A 24,888-nucleotide genomic window follows, 5' to 3' on the forward strand; every position below is an offset into this window, starting at 1 on the left:
TTTCTAAGCAATTAAATTGCTTTAATAATTATAATTTAATACTAAATGGGTTGCTTAGTCGTTAAGCATCCGAATTTAAGTATTTAAACTTGGAGATAATTATGTTTAATGGAAGTTTCCAGATTTGGAATCACAAAAAATTCACTGTTTCCAATACAGATAATCACAAATAACCAAAAAGAAAATGAAATAAATTATGGAAAAATTACATTAAATTACTTCATCAAAATTCTCTAATAATTATTTTGAGTATAATTTCCGGTACTGATTATAATATTAATTATACGGACGCTAACTAAAAATTAAATTTGAATTAATCTTCGAACCCAGTTTTTTCCCAAATTGCATTTCTCACCATTCTCAAATCTCTGCCCTTCAGCGTCCTTCCGATCCCTTCGTGAACCGAAAACGATTCGCCTCGCCGTCGCGCCAAATACTCATGCGGCGGCGCCCGCCACATATCGTCGTCATCATCGTCGCTATCGTCAAAATCCTCCTCCGCTGCTTCACGCCGGCCGTGTTTGCTCTGATCGCTCTGCAGAATCTTCGACCAGTCCGGAATGTTGACAGGCAATGACGATGACGCCTTCACCGTCTTCTCCGCCGCAGCGCTACTTCTCTTCGGCAGTTTCTTCGAGATCGGGAAGATCTTCCTCGATTCTATCGGCGGAGTTTGAGCAGACGTCCAGATATCCGCCTCGTCGAAGTCGAAGAGGTTGTCGGCATAAGATTCAGTACCGCGAACGGCGGGTGGCTCCGACGCTGGATAGATGTAGTTAGGTTTGGAATGGAAACCGAATCCGAAGGCTAAGCCTCTCCTTGACGCCATTGAAGATGGATGGAAGCTTTCGAGTTTCTGGATCTTCTTTTTCTTCTCTGTTGATTGAATTGAATTTCAACTACTCCGAGGGAATCAAAGTCCCACCAGTTTTATAATGGATTTAATGGATAAGTTCACGCTTCGAACCCCTCCTTTCTTTGCTCCGCGTACGAACATTTTAAATTTTTTTATTTAAAAAAAAAAAAAAAAAAAAAAAAAAAAAANATACGGCCGACCTCATTGTTTTAGTGTACACTCGCCCTCATATTTGACTATCCGCTATGTTGACTTTTCCAATTTAACCTCTATTTATCTTTTAATTTTTACACAATAATATCAAGTTAATTATTAAATATTTTTAAATATTTTTGTTGACAAAATTTTAATATAACTCGACCAGTTTAGAAATAAAATAAAATTTTTTAAAAATAATTAGTTATACGAAAATAAAAATCCGATTAAGATGGTTTGTGTTTTTGTTAGTTTAATTTGTTATTTTATTTCATATAAGGATAGACGTTAGAAATGAATTGTTTGGAAGACAAAAAAGGTGCGCATCATGTGAAAACTATGGATAGCCAAGTTTATCCAGCTCAGTAAGCAACTTGAGCAAGTAACCTTGTTCGTGTGGTTACGACACTCGAAAACTCATCGAAAAGGTGCTTTAGACTATATTTCTATACTAAAATATCGGTCAACGAAGACAACATATTATAATTATCTCACGAGAAAAATTAGTGAATTTCATCATTAATGTAAAAAAATACTGACATTATTAAAAGCTTCGAATTAGTGAGATTCCTACATTGGCTGAAGAGATGAACGAAACATTCTTTATAAGCGTGTGAAACCTTTTTTTAGTAAACGGGTTTTAAAACCTCTTTTACCCCGACAACACGACAATATAATCTCATTTAATTTTCAACGTCCAAGTAAACGACACGTCGGACAAAATTTAAATTATTTATATAAATTTCTTAATTTCAATGGCCCCACCATCCTGCATCGCATGATTGGTGCAATAGAAGATAACGACGAATTTTTTAATATAATTAATAGCACATCGACACGTGTACCAATCATTTCCTTATCTATAAAATAAGAAAAAAAATAAAAAAGGGAAATTATTGTCTACACCCGTTCTTCTGCAGTCGCTACATTTAGTGGGTCCCACCAATATTGTGGTTTATTATAAACATGTTACTCGAGGGTTAATTCTTCAAATAAAATAAATAAATATGTCGTTAAAATATTAATATAATAATGAAAATATTTATATTAACAAAATAATTATTGTGTTGATATTATTGCCACATCAATTTTATACTAAACGCTAATTTTGAGACATTTAGGTAAGATTAAGATAATGTTGTAATTTTTAAAATAAAAATATAATTCCGCTTAATAATTATCTGAAATAAAAGTGAAATTATTTATCACTTCCATATTTATCCATCAATAAATTAATAAATTAAAAGTGCAAGAATATAAGCCAATAAAAATCTTCGTCGTCAAGGGCAAGACACGTGGCGTACGAAAATCCACAAAGTTGACGTGCACGGTTTTTCACAAACGGCTGTCGAGGGAAGATTCAGTGCATTGCGTAGTACGAGTAAATAATGCAGCGGACAACGTGTCCAAATCAAGTACGTTGACATGATGTCAAGTTGAATTAAATATGAACATCTGACGGTGATGGTGAAGGGAGAGGGCACGGGTGTACCAAAAAGTAGGATACGTGAAAAAATAGAATTGTACTGTACTTTTACCGCTGTTTTCTTTTTCTTTGCCTAATTTATTTATTTTGGTCAATTAATTTGTTTAATTGTATTATTTTATTTACAGAAAATGCATATTTTAATTTTGGCATATTTTTCGTACATTAACTGGATAAGGTTAATTATTTTCCAAAAAATAAAAAATAAAAAATCATTTAATAATGTTATTATTCTTATTATATTTATTTTTTTAAGAAGCGTGTGGTGGATAAATTTATTTTTCTTTGTACGGATTTTATAATATTTAAAAAAGATCGAGAATAATCTTTCTTTTTTTAATTGATTGTTTTCACAGTTGAAAAGTATGTAATATCGAATCCCTCATATTTAAAATTTGACATCTTATTTAATTTAAAATGACAATAGTAGTAGCTTTCTAGGGCTTTGTTCGACATTATTATTTTTCATAAACATTATTAAATATTTAAATAATTTTAATATAATATTATTATAAAATTACAATAATACCCTTGACTTTCGGTAAACATTTCAAATTTATTGATCTAGAAGAATATGGACATTTTAAAAATTATGGGCTAAAATAATAATAATACAAAATCTAAAATAAAATGAGTCGAAATAATATTTTATATTATATTATTTGTTCCTTATAAGAAAAAAAAAAACTTATGAATTAGATATTAAATTATTAATTAGTCATTTTCAAAATTGCCATTTTTTCAAGCATTGTTTAGCATATGTCAACTCTTGGAAATTGACGATTAATGATGGCTTTTTTGTCATTTTACCTAATTAATTTTTCCAAATATATTTATTAATTAATTATGCATTTTTTTAAAAAATAATTAGCTAATATTTTTTTCACTATATTAAAATCGACAATAAAAAAATATATAAAATTATTCTAGTGGGCTAATATTTTTTTCCTTATTTAATTATGATTACCCAAATTGCCCATAAAAAATTATTTACGATATATATTAATTTTAAACTCAACTAAATAGAAAATATCAGTTAATTGCTACACGAAATAAAATTAAAAAGACTAAAATATATAATAGAATAACTGTAAATATATTAAAATATAGGGACTAAATTGAAAATTTTAAAAGTATAGATTTTAATAAATAATAATTAAAAAAGAAAACGGGTCAGGAGAAATGGAGAAAATGGGCTGTGGTTGGGTTTTCAATTTTCTATTGGGCCGACACATCGGGATGAAATCCAAAACCTGCAGATTAGGGTTTTGAAGTTTCCATGGGCCGACACGTCGTCGCTGTATCAAAAACTCTAGCATAAATCAAGTGAAAGCCTCGCCGCTTGATTAGGTTAACCAGTGGCTGTTCTTCCTTTTGTGGAATCTCTCGAATCCACTGACCTTCACGACGCGGAATCATGCCTCCGAAGTTCGACCCTAGTCAGGTGGTGGATGTTTTCGTTCGTGTCACCGGAGGTGAGGTTGGAGCAGCCAGTTCTCTCGCTCCGAAGATTGGTCCTCTCGGTCTTTCTCCTAAGAAGATTGGAGAAGACATTGCTAAAGAGACCGCAAAGGAATGGAAAGGTCTCAGAGTTACTGTAAAGCTCACTGTCCAAAATCGTCAGGCGAAGGTCTCCGTTGTTCCTTCGGCGGCGGCTTTGGTAATTAAGGCGTTGAAGGAGCCGGAGCGTGACCGGAAGAAGACTAAGAATATCAAGCATAATGGCAATATTTCTCTTGATGATGTGATTGAGATTGCTAGGGTTATGCGGCCTAGATCGATGGCTAAGGACCTCTCTGGCTCCGTCAAGGAGATCCTTGGAACTTGCGTGTCTGTTGGTTGTACTGTTGATGGCAAGGACCCTAAGGATCTTCAACAGGAGATCAATGATGGCGACGTTGAAGTGCCCCAAGATTGAGAGTAAAAGTTTCTTTGGCCATTACTTTAGCATGAGAGATTGAATTTACCACAACTTTGTTTGATCAGTTTTGCTATTTAACATGAGTTTAGCATGGTTCTTCTATCTCTTGTTTATCTGCGTTTTTTTTGTTGGTTTTTATTTAAAAAGCTTGAATTGGATTATGGCAATGAATATCAAAGCTTCATTTCTGTTCATGGAAACTGGATATAAATTTCATCTTTATTGAACATATGTTTGTTTTCTCCTGCCCAGAAATTGCTTGTATTTATCTTTATGAATATTTCTAGGATCTCTTATGAACTCCAAAATAGTTTTGTTTCAAGCCTTTGATTTTATTAGCAGTAGTCTCATGAACAATAAGTTGGATGAATTTGATTAGGCTTTTGAATACTGGTTGCTGTATCTCCTATCATGCCCTCTTCTGAAAGGCCCTCTAGTTGCCCCTAGCCCCGACATTATACTTGAATTACCCAACTTGAAGATGATTTGCAGCCTGCTTGGAAAGCCCCCTTCGTACCCATTTGTTCCTTACTGATATGCATTCATCAGCAGGGAGGAGCTATCACTTCTCTGTATTTGATGATAGAATCCTGTGTTTTTCAGTGTCCTCTGATTATTGCCTGTTGGTCTCGGAGTTGTGGTTGGATCTATTCATTAAAAAGAATCGATTCAATACATTTCTTATGTATCCTTAGTTGTTATATTAGAATTGAATCAGATTTGAGATCAATCTAGATATATTGATGGATTGCCTCCATGATCTTGTTGCTAGCAAAGACTACTATTTCTAGTTTGGATCTTCCAAATCATTCTCAAGGGATGTCTAGACCTTTCTTTTTTTCTTATCATTTTTCTTTTTCGATTCCCCTTGGATTTGAATACCTCATTCAAGAATTGTTTTTGATCTAATTCCTAGGACAAAATAGAAAAGGCAAATCCCTAACTTAGATCATGATTATTGACTTGAGTTTGTTCTTGAATTGTTTTTGATCTAATTCCTAGGACAAAATAGAAAAGGCAAATCCCTAACTTAGATCATGATTATTGACTTGAGTTTGTTCTTGAATTGTTTTTGATCTAATTCCTAGGACAAAATAGAAAAGGCAAATCCCTAACTTAGATCATGATTATTGACTTGAGTTTGTAGATGAACAAGGTTCGTCCAAACCTCCCACCTGTTACGCTCTACACCTATTACGAATTTTATTATTGTCTGAGTGTCAGAGTGGTAGTAGTTTACCAACTCGATTATTGTCTTCCAAGCACAATACAGTTTTCAATAATATAAATTTACCGAACATATTAGTAATTAATGTCGAATACTAATAATTCCATTTTTATGTACATGATTGACATATTTTCTTTTACTTTTCAAACTTTTTACTTAGGCTAGACTTGAAATTATGCTATACTAACAATTTTTTTTAATCTTATGTTATATCTACTATCATTTTGACCAAATGCATATGCAATCCTACCCTCATGTATTTTCTTATGAAGCTGTTTTTAGTTTTTAAAATATTGATATAATTTAAAATTTAAAATTCTAATTTTTTTTTTTTTTTTTGTGTGTGTGTGTGTGATTAGATTGAATAAATAAATCAAATTAAAAAAAGAAAAAAGAAAGTAAATCCATAGGAGTAAATGGCTCGTTGAAAATGGCTCTTCTCCTAAGCCCTACGACTAAATTCGGAGTTGAAAGCTTTTGTGGTCATTTGAAACGGAGGAACCAACCACAAATCCCTTAAACACACAGATGTGGATTAACAACTCTTTGGAAGCCCCATAAAGTGTCGAACCAAATTCCAATTTCCAAATTCAAATCCATCTTTCTCAATCGGAGCTCACATTCACTCATCTAAGCTCACCTTCTCTCTGCTCCAATGGCGAATAACGACATCGAAGTCGGATCTCGGGGGTCCCTGCCTAGGAAGGACTATTTCGAGCCGCTTCCGGCGCCAATGATCGATATGGAGGAGTTGGCCAAATGGTCCTTTTACAGAGCCATAATCGCCGAGTTCGTTGCCACTCTTTTGTTTCTCTACGTCACCGTTTTGACGGTCATCGGTAATAAAACCCAGACCGATCCCCTCAACGGCGGTAACCTCTGCGGCGGAGTTGGCACCCTCGGAATCGCCTGGGTCTTCGGTGGTATGATCTTCGTTCTCGTTTACTGCACCGCCGGCATCTCTGGTAATTCCCTTCTCTTCATTTTTCCCCAATTCTCAAAACCCAGAAAATTAACCGGTTGGGTGTGCAGGAGGACACATAAACCCGGCGGTGACATTCGGAATGTTTCTGGGGAGAAAGATATCGTTGATTCGCGCCTTGCTCTACATTATAGCTCAGTGCTTGGGGGCGTTATGCGGCTGCGCCTTAGTCAAGTCGCTACAGAGAGATCGCTACAACCACTATGGCGGTGCCGCCAACCAACTCGTCGACGGCTACAGCAAAGGCACCGGTCTCGCCGTCGAGATCGTCGGCACCTTCGTCCTTCTCTACACCGTCTTCTCCGCCACTGATCCCAAACGCAACGCCCGAGATTCCTACGTTCCTGTGCTGGCTCCACTCCCCATTGGGTTCACTGTTTTCATGGTTCATCTCGCTACAATTCCGATCACTGGCACTGGCATCAATCCAGCTCGAAGCTTCGGCGCCGCCGTGATCATCAACGATAAACAAATTTGGAAAGATCATGTATGTGTCCAGTTTTGAAGAAATCCCTTCTTGATTTCACGTTTTTTTGCAACGAATTAGAGATTTGATTGTGATTGTAAATTGCAGTGGATCTTCTGGGTCGGGCCGCTGATCGGAGCAACCATTGCTACGATGTATTACCAGTATGTTCTTCGAGCCTCCGCCGTGAAAGCAATTGGATCCTTCAAAAGCACACCACCAACGCGTTACTAATGTTACGGACACAACACAACCAATCTATTTTTGATAAGTAGGAGAGAGGAACCAACCGAACCGAGAGGAGTAAACCGAACCAAGATGGGCGGCTTTTTTTTAAATAATTTTTTTAATTTTTTTCAATAAGAAATAAATAGTTTTCAAATTTTATTTTGTATTTAATATTTTTTTGTAATTATGCTGTGAATATGTATTTATTTATTTATTAGGTTGTATTGTAATGTAAGAGGAGTTATTAATTAAAAAATAAAAAGAAATTGACATTTGTATTGTAAAAAGAATTATTTGAGTTTTGATGAACTAGACTGAATTTATCTCTAAAATTTTAATTTTGTGTATAATATATTTTTAAATTTTTTTAAAAAAATATATTTAATAGGCCATTTTAACCTATTTAATACTATCTTAAGCTCTACTTATATGTTATACATAATATAAAATTTTAATTTCTGGTAAAAGATTTAATTAAGTTTAAAAGGGTTAAATTACAAATTTAACCTCTAAAATTTTAAGTTTGTATTAAATAAATCTCTAAAAAAAATAAAAAATAAAGTATATTTAATATCTTAAAAGTTTAATCGATCTATAAAAGAAAAGAATAAAGAAATAAAGAACCGGCATTTAAAATATAAATAATTACTAAAATAAATTATAACATCTTATAATTTCATAGGCAAATTGGTAATTTAACCCATAAATAGGAAATTCCCACTCCATCGAGGACGTTTTTCCTTCGACCCATCGGTTTAGCGATTCCGTCGGAATCTTCCAGTTTCTTCGCACCCGGCAATCTCCATCTACAGGTACAGATCACATTCGCTTCCTCTCTCTCTAACTACTATTCTTATTACGATCCGCTATTCTGGAATCTCAATCTATGATTGCTTGATCTTGTTCAGTGATTTGTTATTCTGCTCTGTGCGATTGATTCTTCTACTTCATTTACCGGCAATTGCGCGCGCGCGCGCGTATTTTACTTGTTGTCCGCCGAATTTGGTGTGCGGCTGCTAGACAGTGATTACTGACGAGATCTGTGATGTTGAATCCTTTTGCTTTGTGTTTCCAGTTCGGTTTGGATAGATAGCAGAAGTTTTCTAGATCTATTTGTTCTCTTAGATTTGGACCATGAGTAATCAAGAAACATAGGCTCATACGCTTAATCGATCTGCGTCGACTCCCGCCGAGTTATGAATTCTGCTGCTTGCAAGTGTAATTAAGTGTTAGATTTCAGAATTTGAAACTTAAGATTCATTTGATCGAGGGAATTTATAGGTTTTCAGTTCTCGGTCTTACTTTTGACGCACACAATTGATTTACGATTTGCTATATAAGCAACTGAAACTCTTGTCTATGATTCGTAGTAGAAGAAACGTTTGGTGAACTAGGTTTTGGGTTTAGGTTATGAGAAGCATTCGAGACAAGGTTGTTTTATGTTCTGGTGCATGAGATCTCTAAGCTGACTAGATTTGAAACTGAAGGTGAGAAAATTTCAATTATTTTCTTGTACTTTTCCTCTTAGGTAGTTAATGATTAGACTACGAAAGACTAGGAGTTTGGACTAAAATTAGAGTGTTAAGTAGAAAAAACATTTTGTTTTGAACTGCGTCAATATGATATAAAGACTATATTTGTTGAAATAACTCTAAAATAATGCACAAAATGAAACCAGCCGCAAATACTTATTTGCATCGGAAACCATGATGATTCTTAAACGAGGGTTGGAATGACACTTTGAGGCAGCAACTTCTAAGCTTCAAGATTTATGGCTTCTTTGATTTCTAAGAGCGAGGCACAGGCCTCATGGTTCTTATGGAGGCTGTGCTGTATTCTTACAAGTATTAAATCATCTTATTTGTTGAATACTAATACTCGATGAGCTGCTCTTGTGATACTATAGTCCATTACAACTTTTACTACTAAGACTTCGGTTTAGAAATTGGTCCGAGTTAGCCTAAGCATAGTTTATGGTCAAAACCTACAAGTTAGACATTTGGATCCCCACCCCCATATGTTGAACTAAAAAGAAAAAGGTTTGATTCACATGATAACATCTACAACAACATTTAGCAACGTAGTTTCTGCTCAGATCGTCTTTAGTGGAGTTTCAGGCCCTTCTTTTACTTATTATTATTAATTTATTTTTAATAAAAAAATATCTTCTTTTTGTAGGAGAATATGGCAACTAGGGGTCAAGGTGGTATCCAACAATTGCTTGCAGCAGAGCAAGAANATTTTTTTAATAAAAAAATATCTTCCTTTTGTAGGAGAATATGGCAACTAGGGGTCAAGGTGGTATCCAACAATTGCTTGCAGCAGAGCAAGAAGCTCAACACATTGTCAATGCTGCCAGAAATGGTAAATTGACTCTTTTATTTTGGTTTTGTTATATACTTTTTAACATTCATATGCATATAAATTTGTAATTTGGTTCAACTAGTTCCTGGAAGCATGTAGGTTCAGTTCATAATTTGCTTGACACGAGTTTACAAGGACCATTATCTTCTCTTTTACTGCTATCGGTTTACCTTTTTATTGTTGCTTTATGAAGTTGAACATAATCTGTAACTCAATGACTTTGGTTTTCCTGTTTTTTTTTAGCAAAATTGGCTAGACTGAAACAAGCCAAAGAANATTTACTTTTTTATTGTTGCTTTATGAAGTTGAACATAATCTATAACTCAATGACTTTGGTTTTCCTGTTTTTTTTTTAGCAAAATTGGCTAGACTGAAACAAGCCAAAGAAGAGGCTGAAAAGGAAATTGCTGCTTACCGTGCCCAAGTGGAGGCTGAGTTCCAAAGAAAACTCTCTGAGGTTGGTATTTAATTATATTATGCACTTAAAATTTTCTCTTGCTGTGAAAAAAGCCATACTAAGATTTTAATATATCTGCTAACTTCTGTTCCTTTGGGGTCTTCCAGAATATATCTGCTATCCCATTTGGCACAGGGGTTGCCTTCTTTTGTTCATACTATCAGTGAAATGAAGGAATCAAAGTTTCTCATAAAAAAAAAATATAGTTGCTAACTCTGCCCTTCTTGCTTCCCCCATCTCACTATCATTTTTGGTCATATAGAGTAGCGGAGATTCAGGAGCTAATGTTAAGCGGCTTGAAGTCGAGACGGATGCAAAGATTGCGCACCTAAAAGAAGAGTCTGCTAGAATTTCGTACGATGTCGTGGACATGCTCCTGAAGCATGTGACAACCGTGAAAAATTGAACGTCTTGATCACAAAGGTTGCAGTAAGAAACTCTAAATTATGTTATTCTTTTTGTGGTGCCTGGAAACGGCTCAAACTGCATGTGTATTCTGGAGATGAATCCTTTCCTTTGCATGGATCAGCAGTCAGTACTTTGCAGACTGCACTGTGTTGAATAATATATGATTTGATTCAATGTTCATTTCTATGTTTCATGAGGTTGAATTGAATGTTTATGAAGTACCACATTCCTGTTGTTGTCTTGATTGATTTGCTTGATAGCTTCTTTATGCATCCAGGGTTGTTCCTTATCATCTTTGGATGAATATTTGAATGGAAGTTTGTGTTAGAAGTCCTTGCATGATTAGAAGTTTGTAAATCCCTTTCGTGTACAGCATACCTTTAATGTGTACACTTCTATTATTTTAGAGCATAAAATAAAGAAAAAGTGTGTGTTTGGGAATAAGGATTGTTATTCCTTTTCGGCATAATTTGTTTATTACTATTATTATTATTCCTTCATGAAACTGTGGTCCTTCAATCAAATTCCAAGGTTCTTCCTTATCATCTTTATCAGTATACAACATGGCCAATATTCTGCTCTGCTTAATTTACAAAATACGTTTTTTTTAATATTATACTGTTTGAATTGTATAGGTTATGAAATTCCATCTCTAGTTTGGGAGTTTTAGTTAGAAGGTTCTTCATTACGTGGTGCTCGGTTATCTCTCTCTACTATTTCAATTGAAGAGGATGACCCCAAGGACGATGATGATGTAAGCATATGTTGTTAGGATCGATACCAGTTTATAGCTCTGTTACCAATTGTTTTGGTCGCTCAACAACGCATACACTCGATCAAGAGAACACAAAGGACAGGAGAGGGAAAATACAAGGAGGAATATTGGCTAAAAGTTTNAGGTCGCTCAACAACGCATACACTCAATCAAGAGAACACAAAGAACAGGAGAGGGAAAATACAAGGAGGAATATTGGCTAAAAGTTTTATTATTTATGACTTCAAACGTACAACAAGATAGAATATAGAGAACGAAGAGAAGTAGAGCCGGCCTAATGAGTTATATATATGGTTTCAATTTACTATTTAAACCTACCCGATATAATCTAACCAATATATCTTTATCAAATATTTACCTGATATCTCTATCAATTTTTTACCAAATGTCTTCCAAATATATCTCTACCAGATCTTTACGAAATATCTTCCTCTAGGCATCAGCTTCATATCCCAACATATGTTTCATGGTTACGGTTATTTGAGTAATAACAATGAGATTCCTGCATCGTGCTAGAAAGAGCTTATGAGGAAGTTTAAATGGTTAATTTTTTCTTAAAAAGTTATTTTTTGAACTAATAATTTTNGAAGTTTAAATGGTTTATTTTCTCGTTAATTTTTTCTTAAAAAGTTATTTTTTGAACTAATAATTTTATTTTATAAAAGTGATTTATTTTTAATTGAATTTTTAATTTATTATTAGTTTTAGAGAGGAATGTGGGTTCATGGAAAGATGGCGATAGTGATTGATTAGGAGTGGGTTTCAATCAATCCGTCGGAGTTGGAGAAATTATGGGTCGTTGGGTGAAATCATTTTATTCGCCCAATAAACCAATATTTAAATTTCTTTTTTTTTATTTATTTAATTTTTCAACAAAAAAAACTTTATGTACCCACCATTCATAGTGTCACAATTAGGCCATTGCATTTTAATATATTAATTTCAATTATTTCCATGGATAAAACGCATTATAAAATTATCAACTCCATGCGGAATCCAATTTATTAATGAAAACTAATTTAATATATTAATTAAGCCTTTTAATACATTAATTTCATATTTTATTGAATTAAAAACAAAATAGAAAATATAAATTCATTTTATAAATTAATTTAAGTAGAACCAAAATACCTTTTTTTATATAAATAAAAATGGATTTTGTTTGGTGGATAAAGACAATTATGGTAGGGTATAGCATTTTTGTTTCTTTAATTTTAGCAGACAAAATTTCATGGGTGGACAAATAAATAAAATAAAATAAAATAAAATAAAAAGCATAATTTTCTTTTTTTTTTTTTTTCTCCCACTTTGTCTTTTTAGTCCCTATCTCAATTCCGATATGATGAAATAACACGAACTCGGAAAAAGAAATCACAAGAAATGCACGTTTATTGGCTCGTTTAGATTCTGGTGTAGCTCAATGTGAACTTGAGTTCAAAAGACAACCAAATACTAAAAAATTAAGATGTTCAAAAATTAGGTTAAGACATTTTCTATATGGAGTTGTAAAATTTTACCCGATAGTCACGTTACTAGGTCACTCAATATAGAATTGGTCTGTAATAATACANAGGAGGAGGAGGGAGGAGGGAGGAGGGAGGAGAGAGAAAGGGAAGAGNATAGTCACGTTACTAGGTCACTCAATATAGAATTGGTCTGTAATAATACAATTTTAAAAAATAAGAATTTTTTAATCCCAAAATTAGGAATATAATATANGTGGTCACGTTACTAGGTCACTCAACATAGAATTGGTCTGTAATAATACAATTTTAAAAACTAAGATATTTTTAATCCCAAAATTAGGAATATAATATATATATATATATAACTTAGGTATTAAAAAGGAGGAGGAGGAGGAGGAGGGAGGAGGGAGGAGGGAGGAGAGAGAAAGGGAAGAGGGAGGAGAGAGAAGAGGGGTGGGTTTGATCTCCAAATGGGATGGTTCTTCTGGGTGGAGGGTTGCGCAATACCCATTATACCCGCTACCAAATCTCCATTCCCTTTCTCTCTCTCTCATCTTCTCTGTTCCTTTTCCCCTTTTCCCAATTGTTTTAGCTGTTTCCTCTGTCCTTCCCCATCCAAAACCACCGCCCCATTCCCTTCCCTTCCCTTCTTTTCTATATCTCCTTCCCTCCTCTTCCCCTTCTCTCTGCCCTTTTCTGAGCTTCAAACGGACCTCTTCCTCTCCACGCCCCTTTAATCCATCTGGGTTTTTGTTTTTCCCATTTGGGTTCATCAGATTTGTCTTTTCTCCCAACAAATCTCAATTTCCATGGGTAACATTGGGAGTACCGGTTCCCATGCCCGGAGACGACACGATTCCCGTCGGGGACATCCCACTCCACCTCCACCTCCGCCGCCACAGCCCGAAATCACAAGTAATCGGTTCGTTTTCGCCGCTGCAACGCCCTACCCATCGCAATACCCTAATCATCCGAATCAAGCGCCGCCCTACTATCAGTACCCTGGTTACTTTCCGCCGCCACCTGGTCCACCTCCGTCGATGCCGATGCCCTTGCCGGCGTCTTACGACCATCAACACCGCGCTGCCCATCCCCATATGGATCCTGCGCATTGGGTCGGTGGGAGATATCCTTACGGTCCTCCTATGCCGCCCCAAACGCCCTATGTTGAGCATCAGAAGGCGGTTACCATTCGAAATGATGTTAATCTCAAGAAAGAAACTCTTAGGGTTGAGCCCGATGAAGAAAACCCCGGCCAATTCCTTGTATCTTTCTTGTTCGATGCCACCGTCGCCGGAAGGTATCTTTCTAATCTTTGGAGCTTTTGTTCTGTATCTGTGATTGTTAGTTCATTGTTCTTTGATTTTGCTGCTTATTAGTTTCAATCATTTGCAATTCTCGAAAAGGCTTAAACCATAAGAATTTAAAACTGGGCATCACTAAATATAATACAAAATTTCGAATTCGTCGTAACTTTTTTAATACAGATTCTAAATCATTGATGGATTGAGTGATCTTTGAGGGCTGTTTCAAGTCTTAAAGATGAAAGTGGTGATGAACCACTTGAGCCCATGTTGTGGTTGAATGACAGTCTCTACTGTTATATTTTGAAGAGAAGGCAATGAATTGGTGTTGTTTTTTGTAACTATTGCCATCACAGACAAGTATTTGAGTATCGATACGTTTTTGTTGAGGCATAGTCCCTTTTGTCAGAGGTATTAACATTCTTTAGAGATTCCACGTTGGTTGGAGAGGGGGACGAAGCATTCCTTAGTGTGGAAACTTCTCCCTAGTAGATGCTTTTTTAAACTGTGAGGTTAACGGCGATACGTAACGGGTCTAAGTGGACAATATCTGCTCGTGGTGAGTTTGGGCTGTTACAAATGATATTAGAGCTAAACATTGGGCGATGTGCCAGCGAGGATGCTGGCCCCAAGGAGCTGGGTTATGAGATCCTACATCGGTTGGAGAAGGGAACAAAACATTCCTTATAAGGGTGTGGAAACCTCTTCCTAGTAGATGCGTTTTAAAACCGTGAGGTTGACGGCGATGCTTAATGAGCCAAAGCGGACAATATCTGCTAGCGGTGGGCTTGAGATGTTACAAATGGTATCGGAGCCAGACACCGGGTGGTGTGCTAACGAGGACGCTAGGCCTCCAAGAGGGGTGGATTGTGAGATCCTACATTAGTTTGAGAGGGGAATTAAGCATTGCTTACAAGGGTGTGGAAGCTTCTCCCTAGTAAATGCGTTTTTAAACCGTGAGACTGACGGCGATACGTAATAAACCAAAGTGGACAATATTTGCTAGCGGTGGACTTTGGCTGTTACAAATGATATCAGAGGCAGACACCGGGCACTGTGCTAGCGAGGACGCTGGCCCCTAAGGGGGGTGGATTGTGAGATCCCACATCAGTTGGAGAGGGGAACGGAACATCTCTTATAAGGGTGTGGAAACCTCTCCCTAGTAGACGCGTTTTAAAACCGTGAGGCTGACGGTGATATGTAACGGGCCAAAACGTACAATATCTGTTAGTAGTGGGTTTGGGCTGTTACAAGACGGACGTTATTTTTTTTAACTATTGCCATCACAACGATACATTTTCATAGACTGGGCGTTATTCTTTTGTCTTGAAACAGTATCACCATCTTCTTCTTCGCAAAAGAAGGCGAAGATTGTAACTTGACGCCCGTAAAAGAAGACACTTTTCAACCAGTGACTGTCCATTTCGAACAAGGCCTCGGACAGAAGTACAGACAACCTTGTGGAACAGGAATAGATTTCTCAAAGTTCGAAGAGTCGGAGTTAGTGAAAGTAAATGACACAGATGTCTATCCATTAGCTGTGAAAGCCGAGGCTTCTACCGAAGGCCAAACCGGCCCCGATGGTACCGTGGTACCTGAGACCATGAATTCTCAGATAACACAGGCAGTGTTTGAGAAAGATAAAGGTGAATATCAGGTAAAAGTGTTGAAGCAAATCCTGTGGGTCAATGGTATGAGATATGAGCTGCAGGAGATCTATGGAATTGGAAATTCAGTCGAGGACGATGTCGATGGAAGCGACCCTGGAAAGGAATGTGTCATTTGCTTGTCCGAACCACGGGATACGACTGTCCTTCCCTGCCGACACATGGTAACAACAAACAACACTTCTCTTGCAAAATGTTTCGTTTCGACGATCTTTTATGCCTACGAAATCCATCTCTCGTGCGTTTATCTGTGCTTACTACAGAGAATTCTTGATTTGCATTAACTTGTTTCTGTTGTCATTGGCAGTGTATGTGTAGTGGTTGTGCTAAGGTTTTGAGGTTCCAGACGAATCGATGCCCGATTTGCAGACAACCCGTCGATAGGCTCTTAGAGATAAGGGTCAACAATGGGGCAGAAGAATAAGGAATGGTATACTATCATTATGATCATAAGAGAACTCTGTACAGCACTGTGTTTATTGAATTTCTTCTTGTATTATCTGAATTTTCTACCTGCTGTTCTAAATAATGAAGAAGGGAAGCTTTTTATGCCAAGGAAGAAGAAGAAGAAGAAGGAAGAAAAGGAAAGAAATTGGTATCAGTTGTGCTTGTGTTCTCATGCCCAAAAGTGTCATTACAATTTTTATCTATTATATACTTCAGCTGAGCCTTGCTCTGTTGCCTCCGAATTCTCGCCATTTGTCCGATCAAAATTTGATTCGGAGGCAACTGATGTTTGTTTTTTCTTCTCGTTCTAACTAGCTAAGTACTTGAGATCGTTTCTCAATCTAACTAGCTGAGTATTTGAGATTCGTTTCTCGTTCTAACTAGCTGCTGAGTATTTGAGTTTCAGAAAACAAATGATCGAATGATGTGCACGACATGACAGCCAATCTAAGCATAGTTCCATTTGAGTTCGGTTTGTTTAAGGTTGTCTTGTTGTGTTGGAGAAAAATTAATAATATCGAAAGTTTAAGATAAAAGTATTTATACATCCACTTTTTTCTTTTTGCTTTATTCTTCATCATCTTAAGACAGCTTTTGAATTTTTTAATCAAAATTTTAATAATATTTTCATGAAAGCAAAGCATCTATCATGGGTGGATTAAAAGTTTATATATTTCGTTTAATAATATTTTCATGTTCGAATCTTTAGAACATTATAATATATGACACATCATACACTAAAAGTGCTACAACTCTCCACTGTCGAAGCAACACGTTAACATTATGATTAACATTATAATATAAAAACAAAAGTCAAAACATCATAATCATACTTTATAAAGCAAACAATCATAAAGCAAACACAAAGGCGTCCTTTATTCTAACCAAAAAACCATGCAGATGCAGTTCATAAGTTCAGTACTTAATAAATAAAACAGGAGAAACAGACAAAGTGGTTACTTATTTAGTGCTAATAGAGTGCTCAACCACACAGCAACTCATAAATTTTCTTACCCATCAAGCCAACCAGACAAGATATGATTTCAGAGTTTCATGGAGGAAGGAGCATCTACAAGCCAACCAGACAAGATATGATTTCAGAGTTTCATGGAGGAAGGAGCATCTACAAGCCAACCAGACAAGATATGATTTCAGAGTTTCATGGAGGAAGGAGCATCTACAAACCATTGATGAACATAGACACCACTGTTCCTCAAATCCTTGAACAGATCCATACAGTCTCTCTTCAGCTCACCGTCTTCATCAACCCCATCTCTGCAGCTCAGAAACAGTTCATCCACCCTGCAAATGACTCCACTTTCAAACAAATCCGATAGAAACTTCAGTTCTTCCTTCCCTGCATCCATTTTCAATACAACAAAATCTGAATGCCGCACGGTTTCCTTGAACCAAGAGAGAAAATCAAAATCATTGCTATCGACGTATGGTGGTTCTTCATCGTCGCTATCGGTAGTTTGATCAGTTCCAGCTAGGCCAGGATGATAAACAAATGTGATTCCAGGCTTGTGGATATGGGCGGCGAGAGCAGACATGTCATGATCGACAAAATACACGTTAAAATCTCTGCGATCGATGGGATAAGAAGGTGGAAACCAATCTGTGTTGGTGTAATTCAGGCGCTTCCCTGTACCAATATTGACATATACGAACTTTTCCCAATTAGAAGCATCTACAAGCTTTGGCAAATAAGACACCTTTTTGTCAAATCCCACTGGTTTTACCTTCACGAGAGGCTCCATTTTAGGAATTAAAGGTTTGTTCCTTGTGAGAGACCGACATTCAGACGAAAAGCGAGGCTCCAAATGCCCAAATTCTTCGAGTTTCTTCTTGAATACAACCAGAATTAAGTTATTAACATGAATAACATGCATCACACTGGAAGTTTTCAGCAAAGATGACACTGGGGTTGCAGCTCTTATCAAATTATTGGGCAATGAACCAGTAGCACCCACAATAACAGCCCCAATTCCACCAGGTCTAAGCACACGCTCGATCTCGAGCACCAAAAGTGCAGGGGCTGAATGCCTGTCTAGATCTCTAGAGAAAACGAAATCAAAGGATCGATCCTTAAAGTCCAATTTGTAAACAAATTGCTTTCTCCTAAGCGAGAAAAATGGACGTTGACCAACACCCATAACGTCACTGAATCCCATATCCCTCAATGCCAAGACGGCGGAGCTCGATTCCTCTCCAACGCAGAGAGATTTCACACTGTGATTCAACAGTTTCTTCCCCATTAACTCAATAACGACATTGGTCGTTAAATTCATATGTTCCTCACAGTGCATCCCTACAAATGGCACCCAAACCGGATTCAGAAAGTGACCCTGAAACAAGTACGATCCTCGAGAATCTTTCGCATTCGAATTCACATAATCACACTTCACAGCACAATCGCGAAAGATCACAGATGGAATCACCCCAAAATTAGCACCGGTCAAAATATGCAACAAAGGAACAGCCGAAACAGCCAAGGCGAAAAGAAAAGTTCGAACAATAGCACGCCTCGCCAATGCCCCATGAACGATCTGCCATTTCACACCTTTCAAACTCATTTCTCCAATCGCCACTCACAACCCGCTCAGATTTCGTTCGTTTACCGTCGTCAAAGACGAACACAAAACAGGAACAATTTATAATTCCTCAAAACAACACCACAGAAGAAACAAATCCAAATTGAGAAACCAAAACAACATTAGCGAGTACAAAACCTGGAGGATGTGTGATTTCCACCCACGAGGAGCCCCATAGATTTTTGCATAATTAACCAGACCCTCTTCGGAATCCTCATCCTTCGAATTCTCCCGTCCCAAGTCACCATCAGACTTCAAAAACCTACATCACATTCTTCGAAAAATCGACTTCCACAGCACAGAAACCTCCAAAACCCTAAATGAAACTGAAAATGGAGATCAAATTTCAGAATCGGAGCTAGGGTTTCCAGTGAAGAAGAAGAAGAAAGAAGAATGTGAATGGAAGTAGATCTAAACCGAGTGGAACTATTATTAATTCTGTTAGATCGCTGAAAATGTTGCTCACTCCGGGTATTACGTGGCGCAAATTATTAGTCACGTGTCAACTCCTGAATGGTCGAGATTTGAGATTAGAGGACTGTGGGCCCTCAATTATTGGCCGTTAAAGGGCTTTAAAGTAATTTAAAGGGGGGCAGTAGTAGTGCAAGACCGATCTTAAGTAATTTATATATATTATTTTTGGGCTTTACACTTGATAGACTTAAGTGTATGGGCCAAAAGCCCAATATCAGAGCATCCGCATTCAAATGGGCCGAACTCTGATCTTAATGGGCCTATTCCTTGTTTGTCTGTGTAGTAGACACGTTTAGACAAGACAATTCAGGAAGTAAATAAAAAATGATTAATTATGACATCAGAAATACAAATACATGACATCATCCAATTATGAAATTACAATAATGGGCTTGCTTTTTTTTTTTTTAAATTAAAAAATAGATTTCTTTATTCAAAATTGAGGTTAGATATAAGAATGTGTCACAAATTGATTGACTGATTTAAAAAAAAAAAACAAATTAGGAAAAAGAATATTGTCGTGTTTATATATATATATATATACAGTTGCTATTCAGTCGTAGATCGGGATCTGGGTTCTTCTCTTGAACTCTCCGATGGATATTATGTAATGTAAAACTAGTTTAAAGTCGAATAAGTATCAGGGTTACTGGTGGATGTAGCGGATTTGATTGTCCTCTAGTTGTAGGGACTTGGGGCACTGTCCTGAAGCGTCATGGACAAACCTAATCGTCTCGCAGTTACGTGAACTTGCTCAATTAGCCACGATCAATAATCGGTTAAACTAGTCAAAAGAACACTACGCACCCACATGAGAGAAAATGTCAACTAAAAGATGAATATTATCCGATAAAACTATTAATTATGTTCGCATACAACATCATATAAAATTCTCAACTTAAATATAATATAATATAACGAAATGTCGTGTTATCCATAAGTGATTACATAATTGAGGTAATCATAAGTGTTACCCAATAATTAATTAATTAATTAATTTTTTGTTAACTCAATTTTTTGCTTTCTTAAATTAATTTAATCTTGCGGGTCATGAACGGAAAATGGATAGAAGTATCCATGTCAAACACCTGTAAGAGCTCACAAATTCAGCCCCCCAAGCATTCATAGGGATGCCAATGGTCATTCAAGAAAGTTCTTCCATGAGAAATGGCTACTCAGGACCAAAATCTTGCTGAACAAGACGGTGGAGGCTCCATATCTCAAGGTACTTGCAAAATTTTCGGTTTATATGAACAAATTTCATCTGGGTTTTGTTTGAAATCAAGATTTATTGAGTTTTTTTTGGTTCTTGGTTGAATTTGTTTGTTCATTTGAGCTAGTTTTTATGTGTTTGTTGAGTGTTCATACCAATCAAACTGATTGATTCTGATTGTTCTATGATATATTTGGTTGTTTTGATTCTTCTTTGAGTTCAAGTTCATGAAGTTCTGAGTTCTATGTGTATTTCCTTAGTCAAAAACAGTTCCATTTTGATTTTCCGCTTTGAACTGAAGAACTCTGCCCTAATTTACACTAGAAATTTGATAAACTTGCTATGGAGGTTCAATCTCTTGCAGCTATGAACACTGATGAACATTCTGGGACATCGAAATTGCCCCAAATTCTAAGCGATTCTCCCAAATCCAAAAGTAACTCTGACTCTAAAGGCAGTGCTTCAAACATGAATTCACAATATGAGAATTTAAGGCCAGATGTTGGAATGTCTCCAATCGTGTCGTTGAACGTGGCTCGTGCCGTTGCATATCAGAGGCCTAGAATATCCAGGTCGAAGTCGCTTACGAAAATTTTCAGCCTGAAATCGAAAAGAGCAGCAGATTCAGAGTCCTCACATGGAGAGGGCATAGTTGAACATCACATCTCAACTGTAAGGATATATTCACTTCTTTGTTTGAAGACTGATTGTTTAGTACTTGTTACTGCATCAACATGGTGTAGTATAGATACAATTATGTTTCATAGCATCATTTCATTTCCTCCTGCCTTCGTATACTCCACGAGGACTGTAAGAGCCCAAGCGCACTGCTAGCTGATATTGTCCTCTTTGTGCTTTCCCTTATGGGCTTTCCCTCGAGGTTTTAAAACACGTCTACTAGTGAGAGGTTTCCACACCCTTATAAGGAATGTTTCATTCTTCTCTTCAACTGACGTGAAACCTTACAATCCACCCCCTTGGGAGCCCAACGTCCTCCCTGGCACACCAGCTCTGATACCATTTGTAACAGCCTAAGCCCACCACTAGTAGATATTGTCCTCTTTGGGTTTCCCGTAAAGGGCTTTCTCTCAAGGTTTTAGAACGTGTCTTCTAGGGAGAGGTTTCCACGCACTTATAAGGAATGTTTTGTTCTCCTCTCCAATCAATATGAGACCTTACAATCCACCCCCTTGGGGGCCCAACGTCCTGCCTGGCACACCGTCTGGTGTCTTGACTCTGATACCATTTGTAACAGCTTAATCCCACCACTAGTAGATATTGTCCTCTTTGGGCTTTCCCTTAAAGGGCTTCCCCTCAAGGTTTTAAAACGCGTCTACTAGGGAGAGGTTTCCACGCCCTTATAAGGAATGTTATGTTCTCCTCTCCAACCGATGTGATTACAAGGACTTTGTGGAACAATTCTCTCAAGACAGTCGGAGAGTTCTACTTCGTTTGCTCTCTAATACGCTAGCCAATTCAAAATGTTTCCCAAAGGAGAATCAGTGCATCGAGTTATACTGAATGCTGGGTTACACATTTTGAGATGAAGCTTATATTTTATATCCTTAAATCGTTAACCAACATTGTCGAGACAAGGCTTTGTTTTACGGGTTGAGTTGAGTTCAGTGTAACCGTTCATACGCATCACATTATGAACCTAATCTCTTTAAGTCATTTCAATTTGATGGCTTGTCCCTTTTTGCTCAAACTATGTTCTCTATTTGATTCTTACTTGCAGAGAGAATTGGATCACGGGTTGATGCATCGATCCAACTCCGTACCTGATATCAGAGAAGATGGAAGCGTGTCGTTACGTCGTAACACTGTTCGTCTGACCCTGACCTCTCCACAAATTGGCAAAAAGTTTGTCATGACACCATACAAATCACCTACATATGGTAAATCTCTTATATCGTTTCGTGTTCGGTTTGTTTACGTTAACAAGATTTGTTCTCCATTCTTTAAGTGCCATGGATGCTCTGTTCTTCCTGAACTTTAATTATCAATAGATACATTATCTTCATGATTCAGAGAAGAACATAGAGACTGGTGAGCATATTTCAGAAGAACCCGTTTGCCGAATTTGCTTGATCGAGCTCGGGAATGGTCTCGAGACTATAAAAATGGAATGTAACTGCAAGGGTGAACTTGCCTTGGCTCACCAAGAATGTGCTATCAAATGGTTTAGCACTAAAGGTAACAGAACATGCGATGTATGCAGGCAAGAGGTTCATAATCTCCCAGCTGCGCTGCTACAAGCGCATGCCATTCAGGCCTACAACTTTCAAGGAAGTGAAATTGTTTCAGCTGACATTACTCAATACAGGCAAGTAAAACTACTTCCTTATACGTAGACGAATTCTATGACGTTTTATGTTCGAGTCGAAAACTGGACTGTCGAGTGAACCAGCTGCTGCAGGGTTTGGCAGGATGTTCCTTTTCTTGTTATCATCAACGTGCTAGCTTACTTCGGTTTCCTAGAACAACTTCTGGTATTCCAGCACTTCAACTTTTCTTCTTCGTTTTATGTTCGTTCGTATTTCGAAGTCGATGATAGTAAAGTATTGCATATCGTGTGAGATCCCACATCGGTTGGAAATGAGAATAAAACATTCCTTATAAGGGTGTAGAAACCTCTCCCTAGTTGACGCGTTGTAAAACCGTGAGGCCGACGGTGATACGTAACGGACTAAAGTCGACAATATTTGCTAGCGGTGAGCTTGAACTGTTACAAATGGTATCAGAGCTAGACACAGGGCGGTGTGCCAGCGGGGACGCTGGGCCCCCAAGGGGGGTGGATTGTGAGATCCCACATTGGTTGAAGAGGAGAACGAAACATTCCTTATAAGGGTGTGGAAACCTCTCCCTAGTAGACTCATTTTAAAACCGTGTGGCTGACGGCGGATACGTAACGAGGTAAAGCGGATAATATATCTTCTAGTGGTGGGCTTGAACTGTTTCAAATGGTATCAGAGCCAGACACAGGGCGGTGTGATAGTGGGGACGTTGGGTCCCTAAGGGGGGTGGATTGTGAAATCCCACGTCAGTTGGAGAGGATAACGAAATATTGCTTATAAGGGTGTGGAAACCTCTCCCGAGTAGATGCATTTTAAAACCGTGAGGTTGGTGGCGATACATAACGGGCTAAAGCGGACAATATCTATTAATGGTGGGCTTAGGTTGTTACAGTATTTACTAGCGGTGGGCTTGGACTGTTACATGTCGACGGACGGGGGGTTAATATGTTGTTGTTTTTCAAGGCTGTTTGGATTGCTAATACCAGGGCATGTGCAGGCTGGTAAAATGGGATCAAGCGCTCTAGCTTTTTCTCTTCCCTTTTCTTGCATATTTGGTCTTCTTGCATCCATGGCTGCCGCAACAATCGGTAGGTCGATACTCGTTTTTCGAGTTCTTCTTCGGAGAACATTCTTCAACGTTTGTTCTCGGTCATCAATCCATACTAATACACTTGAATCTTCTTATCAGTATGGAAGCAGTACATATGGATTTACGCCATGGTCCAGCTCGCTTTCGTGATCGCCTTTTCTCATGCTTTCTACTCAAAGGTAAGAGTTCACCGAAAACCGAACCGTCTCGATGCAAAATGAAGAACATAGCAATTGTTTAGCCAACAAGTGATCATAATTCTTTGGATCTACAGCTTCATATGCAGGCCATTCTAGCCATTCTTCTTGCCACATTTTCGGGCTTCGGAGTTACAATGACGCTGACTCTCGTTCTCGAGAAAATTTTTCAACGAACCAGACTATGGCTTGATCAATCCATTAATCAAACTCCATCAGCAATGCAGTCAAATGGATCATCAGCAACCACACATCAAGTGCACGCAAATCCTCCGCTCGGTCTTCGTCGGGGACCCGAGGAGCCGATGCAGACACGAACATTGCCCGCAGCCTCGTGCAGAAGTCAAATCGATCCTCCCGATCAAGATATCGAAATGGGAGCTTCAGGAGCCTTGCATCAGAGACAGGCCATATCAGTGTGCCATTGACAAGGAGTTCTAAGTCTTGTATATGCTTTCTTCTCTGTATTTTTTCCCCTATTGTTTTTTAGATGATAATGTAAATAATTTTTCTATGGGGTTTATATATATTATTTATCTTAATGTATGAACTCGAGATCGCTGATATATGAACTCAAGCTCATCGTTAGCCGATAGTTCTCTTTGGACTTTTCCTTTCGTACTTCCTTTCAAGATTTTAAAACGCATCTTCTAGGAGGAAGTTTTCACACCCTTATAAAGAATGTTTCGTTCTTTTCTCTAATCGATTCGGGATCTCACAATCCACTCACCTTCAGGGTCTAGTGTCCTCGTTGGCATCCATTCCCTTCTCCA

General features: G+C 37.4%; 7 protein-coding genes and 1 long non-coding RNA gene across 10 annotated transcripts; 6 read left to right on the forward strand and 2 right to left on the reverse strand.

Annotated features, from left to right (window-relative positions):
* Window positions 1–102: 102 nt before the first annotated feature.
* LOC111800495 lies at window positions 103–979 on the reverse strand. The gene has a single exon (XM_023684212.1). It carries the CDS (start codon window positions 827–829, stop codon window positions 314–316), a length of 516 nt encoding a protein of 171 aa, XP_023539980.1. The 5' UTR covers window positions 830–979; the 3' UTR covers window positions 103–313.
* A 2,891-nt stretch (window positions 980–3,870) lies between these two features.
* LOC111800626 (60S ribosomal protein L12-3) lies at window positions 3,871–4,685 on the forward strand. The gene has a single exon (XM_023684411.1). It carries the CDS (start codon window positions 3,955–3,957, stop codon window positions 4,453–4,455), a length of 501 nt encoding a protein of 166 aa, XP_023540179.1. The 5' UTR covers window positions 3,871–3,954; the 3' UTR covers window positions 4,456–4,685.
* Window positions 4,686–4,775: 90 nt separating this feature from the next.
* On the forward strand, window positions 4,776–7,618 carry LOC111800625 (probable aquaporin PIP2-4). The gene is made up of 3 exons (XM_023684410.1): window positions 4,776–6,651; window positions 6,719–7,155; window positions 7,243–7,618. Exons 1-3 carry the CDS (start codon window positions 6,342–6,344, stop codon window positions 7,366–7,368), a joined length of 873 nt encoding a protein of 290 aa, XP_023540178.1. The 5' UTR covers window positions 4,776–6,341; the 3' UTR covers window positions 7,369–7,618.
* Window positions 7,619–8,052: 434 nt separating this feature from the next.
* LOC111800074 lies at window positions 8,053–9,600 on the forward strand. Its single transcript, XR_002815958.1, has 2 exons — window positions 8,053–8,174; window positions 9,541–9,600. It is a non-coding gene; the product is annotated as an uncharacterized LOC111800074 (long non-coding RNA).
* Window positions 9,601–9,635: 35 nt separating this feature from the next.
* Window positions 9,636–10,833, forward strand: LOC111800073 (V-type proton ATPase subunit G-like). The gene is made up of 3 exons (XM_023683656.1): window positions 9,636–9,726; window positions 10,083–10,183; window positions 10,446–10,833. The coding sequence occupies exons 1-3, from the start codon at window positions 9,642–9,644 to the stop codon at window positions 10,587–10,589; spliced, it is 330 nt and encodes a 109-aa protein (XP_023539424.1). The 5' UTR covers window positions 9,636–9,641; the 3' UTR covers window positions 10,590–10,833.
* A 2,400-nt stretch (window positions 10,834–13,233) lies between these two features.
* On the forward strand, window positions 13,234–16,630 carry LOC111800072 (probable E3 ubiquitin-protein ligase LUL2). Its single transcript, XM_023683655.1, has 3 exons — window positions 13,234–14,132; window positions 15,472–15,967; window positions 16,111–16,630. The coding sequence occupies exons 1-3, from the start codon at window positions 13,642–13,644 to the stop codon at window positions 16,225–16,227; spliced, it is 1,104 nt and encodes a 367-aa protein (XP_023539423.1). The 5' UTR covers window positions 13,234–13,641; the 3' UTR covers window positions 16,228–16,630.
* Window positions 16,631–17,069: 439 nt separating this feature from the next.
* On the reverse strand, window positions 17,070–19,278 carry LOC111800423. The gene is made up of 2 exons (XM_023684108.1): window positions 17,386–19,278; window positions 17,070–17,331 (listed from the first exon to the last, which is right to left on the reverse strand). The coding sequence occupies exon 1, from the start codon at window positions 18,824–18,826 to the stop codon at window positions 17,402–17,404; it is 1,425 nt and encodes a 474-aa protein (XP_023539876.1). The 5' UTR covers window positions 18,827–19,278; the 3' UTR covers window positions 17,070–17,331; window positions 17,386–17,401.
* A 1,073-nt stretch (window positions 19,279–20,351) lies between these two features.
* LOC111800723 lies at window positions 20,352–24,710 on the forward strand. 3 transcript variants are annotated; one of them, XM_023684541.1, is made up of 8 exons: window positions 20,352–20,543; window positions 20,880–21,203; window positions 22,270–22,429; window positions 22,563–22,857; window positions 22,942–23,023; window positions 23,826–23,916; window positions 24,018–24,097; window positions 24,193–24,710. In XM_023684541.1, exons 2-8 carry the CDS (start codon window positions 20,898–20,900, stop codon window positions 24,541–24,543), a joined length of 1,365 nt encoding a protein of 454 aa, XP_023540309.1. In that variant the 5' UTR covers window positions 20,352–20,543; window positions 20,880–20,897; the 3' UTR covers window positions 24,544–24,710. The 3 variants fall into 3 exon arrangements, with proteins under 3 accessions (XP_023540309.1, XP_023540306.1, XP_023540308.1); XM_023684538.1 differs by having other exon boundaries at window positions 20,896–21,203; XM_023684540.1 differs by having other exon boundaries at window positions 20,896–21,203; window positions 22,951–23,023.
* Window positions 24,711–24,888: the final 178 nt, after the last annotated feature.

The sequence above is a fragment of the Cucurbita pepo genome, chromosome LG08 (genome assembly GCF_002806865.2).
Source record: "Cucurbita pepo subsp. pepo cultivar mu-cu-16 chromosome LG08, ASM280686v2, whole genome shotgun sequence".
Classification (NCBI taxonomy): Eukaryota; Viridiplantae; Streptophyta; class Magnoliopsida; order Cucurbitales; family Cucurbitaceae; genus Cucurbita; species Cucurbita pepo.